General features: G+C 38.7%; 1 protein-coding gene across 1 annotated transcript; it reads left to right on the top strand.

The window, feature by feature from the left end:
• The first annotated feature begins 4202 nt into the window (after positions 1–4202).
• On the top strand, positions 4203–5111 carry LOC123562280 (uncharacterized). The gene is made up of 2 exons (XM_053529901.1): positions 4203–4751; positions 4789–5111. Exons 1-2 carry the CDS (start codon positions 4526–4528, stop codon positions 5109–5111), a joined length of 549 nt encoding a protein of 182 aa, XP_053385876.1. The 5' UTR covers positions 4203–4525.

Here is a 5111-nt window from a genome sequence, read left to right on the forward strand (position 1 = left end):
ATTTTTTAGCAACTTCTAAAAAATCAAAGTTGACTTCTCAATCAATTTTCAAACCAATGCTAGAAGAACTAACACCTTTCTAAGATGGCAAACCAAGCTGTTTTAAACATTTCCAGAGAGATTTAGAGTCTGATTTATTGCTTCTACACTCTCTTTGAAATAATTTTTCTTTGCATTATGAATAAGAGTTTGAGTACTGTTTCTATGTTGTTTAAAACTTTCATAATGTTCAGTTGTTTTATTCTTTTAGTACAAATTAAAAGCTTTGTCTCTAGCATTGATACTTTGTAGAATGTCATCATTGATCCATTGCTCTGTTCGCTGTTTAATGCGAACTTCCTTTACAGGGGCACGCATGTCCATAACAGACAGAAAAATGTTTTTGAAATTACACCATGCTTCACTTACATTAACACTGAGTCGTGCAGGTCATTTGAGGTCTTCGTTCTATTTTTATTCCCAGCATCCAGCATTGCTTGGTCTGCAAAAACTAGGACAAACTATCAGATTTCATGAATGGAATGCCATAGTAAACATTTGTAGGTTGTTTATAAATATACACAGGTTACTTGGCTCAGTTTTGGGTTTGCATCCAGAGTAGAATGTTCAAGTGTCCGAAAGCTAATTTTACCCCATTATCAATTTCTTTATCATTAATATGTTCTATGTAAAGTTATATTTAAGTATATAGTAAGTATACCTACTTGTTTATAATTTATAGTGTAAATGCACTTATTAGCATAAACCCAAGATCTTTCAGTTGTTTACTGGTCGATATGCCAACTCAGTCTTTTAAGTGCAATTTAGACATTGTCTAAACCGGGTCGCGGACGCGAACCCTTTGCGCAAATATACTTAGAACAAAGGTTGCACAAAGGTCGCAATAGTTATGTTGTAAAAGTTGCGCCGCGCAGAAGTCGTGCCGTGCAAAGGTTGGCAGCGCAAATAGTTTGCACACCACCCTCTCACATGTTTGCATTCTAACCTAAAGCACAAGAGTAATGGTATAAAGGCTTAGAAGTGGGATTAAAGGGTAATATTACACCCGATTTATAGAAGAGATGTTCTGATTTTGTTGATGTTATGGACTGCTGTTTGAATGATATTGAGAAGTTTGTTTTAAATGTGATTTTGTATAAATACAAATGCTGTGCTGCAAATTAAATAATTGCTTTTGCTACTATACACGGTGTTTTAGTTTTGTTTTACCAACAGGAAAATTCACGTTACATGGGAAAAGAAATTACGCAATATTATTATTATTATTATTACACAAATTATTACACGTATTATTATTGCACGTATTATAATCATCATCATTATTAATACTACTATCATCATTATAAGTATTATGATTACACGTATTATTACACCTATTATTATTATTATTACACGTATTGCTACATGCATTATTATGATCATTATTATTATTATTACACGTATTATTATTATTATTATTATTATCGTTATTATTATTCGGCAAACATTACCGGTTTGATGTCTTAAAATAGTTTTTTAGCATTATCTGGGCAATACATATTAATCTTTATCCTGTCACAGACAGATTCACAGTTTCCTCGTGCTTTTGATGTACATGGAAACCTTTTGATGGTATTGTCATTAATAACAATTTTAGCAGATTTATGCATTTAATAAGGATTATGACATTTTAATATGTGATAATCCCATTTAAATGAATCGGCGTATCGGTAGAGTCGTGTCTAGCATCCGGTATATCCCGTTCCGGGTAGGTTGTTTTTAGCGGTAGCCCTCGGGCACCTGCACTTCCGTTTCCTTTCCAAATTGAGAATCTCGCCAAGCTAGTTGGTTTCGAAGAATCGTCTTACATCAACTTTTAACAGTACAAGGATGCCACCGAAGAGAAGGATGTCGGCAAGGGGCAGGGGCTCAAAACGTGCGAGGGCCGTGGAACAGCAGGAACTATCTCCACAGACTTCAAATCCGTCCGTTTCGGATTGCCAGGGTATTCAATAAATTTGCTTTCCACCGCTGCCCAATGTCCCTCCTGCTAATTTTGACTATTCTAATTTATTTTTGCCGGGATGTAACAACATTATCGACCCACCTAGCTTAATAACCAGCGTCTTCGACCCGGTAGGCTCTCTCGTCCCCGGTCTAATAAATACGTGGATTTATCGGTTTTGTTGAAGTCTACAAAAGATATGAATGAATTTGCGGAGCATGGAAATCCTGGGGAGTTGGTTTTTCAAAATTGGAAATTGCTTGCTGCCCATCGACCAGTGGTCATGCGCCTTCATCACTTTTTTAAGCGTATTCTTAGAGAGACACCCTTCTCGTACCCAGGAAATGCTTAAATACTTCCGGGACATTAGAATAGCCGCTTCTCGCTCCAACACCTGGTGGCAATATGACCAACAATTCCGCCAGCTGAAAGAGGCCAACCCAGATTCATCATGGGGGTTATTAATACGGAGTTGTGGTTACTTTTTGTGAACAGTCCAAATAATGTGGTCTCACTAAAGCAAGGTCAAAATACGTTGAAACAGGTTAATAGGCCAAACACAGCCGGCTTTCGTTCCGCATCCCGACAGTCCAATTTGACATGCAATTATTTTAACTCTAGTTCTAAATGCCCTTTTTTCCCTAATTGCAGGTTCAGCCACACATGCCAATCCTGCGGGGGCAGCCATAAGAAGCTTGTCTGCAGAACCAGCCAGCATTAAACGTACAATTCTATTTAAAATGGGTTACACTCCTCTAAATACAGTTAACATCATCCAAGCTCTTTACACCTACCCTCAGTCAACTGCAGCAGAATTAATTAAAGGCTTAACCAAGGGCTTTCCTCTCTGTTATTCAGGCCCACGACAGCCAAGGGATTCGCCCAATTTAGCTAGTTCTAAGAAAGACCCTGTCGTGGTTTACGAAAAAATTCAAAAATAAATTGATAAGGGCCGGATAGGTGGTCTTTTCAGGGAAAAGCCTTTTCCTTACCTTCAAATTTCTCCAATAGGTTTGGTCCCAAAAAAGATGGGGATTATAGGATGACACATCATCTCTTATATCCAGAGAATAAGTCAATTAATAACTTTATAGATGGAAATTTATACACCGTATCATACTCTATCATAGATGAAGCAGCACAAATGATCTTCAACCTAGGTCAAGGTTCCCTTTTAAGCAAAACAGATGTTCAGTTTGCTTTTAGATTATTTCCAGTGTCACCAGCAGATTTTGAATAATTAGGTTTCAAGTTCCCAGAAAGCCAAGATTCAGACCAGTCTCTGTATTTTTATGATAAAATGCTTCCCTTTGGCTCTTCAATTAGTTGCGCAACATGGGAGAAGTTTGCAGGTTTCTTGCATTGGTCAGCACACAAAAAGTCCAAGAATAAATCTATACTACATTACCTTGATGATTTCCTTTTTGGGGAGTTTAGCAGGGGTCAAACCCCTAGGCTCACACGCTCTATATTTCAAGACATTTGCAAACATTTTGATGTACCACTTTCTGCAGAAAAAAAAAGTTTTTCCTACAACCTGTCTTGTATTTCTCGGGGTAGAGTTTGACACTATCCAAATGATTATGAGGCTGCCAACAAGACAAACTTGCTAAGTTAAAAAACGAGATTATTAAGCTTAGTCAAAGGAAAAAGGTTGCCCTAAGAGAAATGCAATCATTACTTGGTCTCTTAAATTTCGCCTGCAGAGTGATCTCACCTGGCAGGGCTTTCTGCAGAAGGCTTATCAATTCTACCATCGGTTTAAATAAACCGTACCACAAAACACGGGTTACGCAAAACATGAAAGCTGATCTTTCTCTGTGGATCCAATTCTTAGACCAGTACAATAGGATTACAGTCATCTCTGACAGATTTTTGTATCGAGCGAAAGCTTACACATATACACTGACAGCGTGGGAGGTCCTAAAAGTGGCCAGAAAGTTTCTTTGTTTCCGGCTTAACTCGGGACATGACTTTTCTTGAGTTGTTCCCTGTTGTGGCTGCAATTATGACTTGGGATGTTCAGTTGCAAAACAGAAGAGTTTTGTTCAGTGTCGATAATCAAGCTGTTGTTCAGGTTATCAATACGCAGACATGTAGGTCTGAAAAAGTGATGAATCTAGTCCGCCATATGGTTTTAACTGCTTTGAAGCATAACATTTCGATAAAAGCGCAATACATTCCATCAAAATCTAACAAAATAGCTGATTCTCTTTCTCGTTCGCAGTGGAGCAAGTTCAGAACAGCAGCACCAGAGGCCAATCTGTGTCCCACCAAAATCCCTCCCCAAGTCTGGCACATTTAAATTACATTGCAGAAGGCCTGATAAACAAATCGGCATCTATAAACACTAAGAGTACCTATAATTGTGGTTTAGATAAGTTTTTAAATTTCAGGGCGACCTATAAATTGCCAGATATATGGCCAGTGCCAGCAGCTGATCTTTTAAGATATATTGCCTACTTATCATGGCAAGGTTTTAAGGCATCTACCGTTTCTACCTACGTTGCCAGTCTAGGTTATACCCATAAGCTTAAGGGTATGGGCGAGCCCACAACCTCCTTTCTAGTAACAAAAGCCAAAGAAGGGCTAACCCGCATTCAAGGCGGTCAGTTACTTGATGTCAGAGCCTCAATCTCGTTACACCTTCTTACACAGCTTATAAGTAGCTTGCAGTATGTCTGCACTAACAGTTATGAGCAGTTTTTATTTACAGCTGCTTTCACCCTAGCATTTTTTGGTCTTTTGCGATTTTCTGAGTTCACAAGTCCTAGCTCTAACCATGTCAGCCCTACAACTTAAAGATATCACTTTTAAATCAACATTTATGGAAGTGACGATTCGTTGGTCAAAAACCGATCAGAAGGGTACCTCAGTCTTGCTTCACATTCCATTTCACGCGGCCAGCTACTGCCCAGTTCGCAACATGCAAAGATACCTTCAACAAAGGCCTCAGGCCGAGTTTAACCACCTTTTCATTCATACCAACCTGAAGCCACTCACACGGTTTCAGTTCAATTCAGTTCTTAAAAAGTCCTTGCACTTTGCAGGCGTAAAAGGTCACATCAGGTCACAAAGCTTTCGCATTTGGACGGGCAACTCATTTATCCCAACAAGGGGTTCCTGA

The sequence above is a fragment of the Mercenaria mercenaria genome, chromosome 18 (genome assembly GCF_021730395.1).
Source record: "Mercenaria mercenaria strain notata chromosome 18, MADL_Memer_1, whole genome shotgun sequence".
Classification (NCBI taxonomy): Eukaryota; Metazoa; Mollusca; class Bivalvia; order Venerida; family Veneridae; genus Mercenaria; species Mercenaria mercenaria.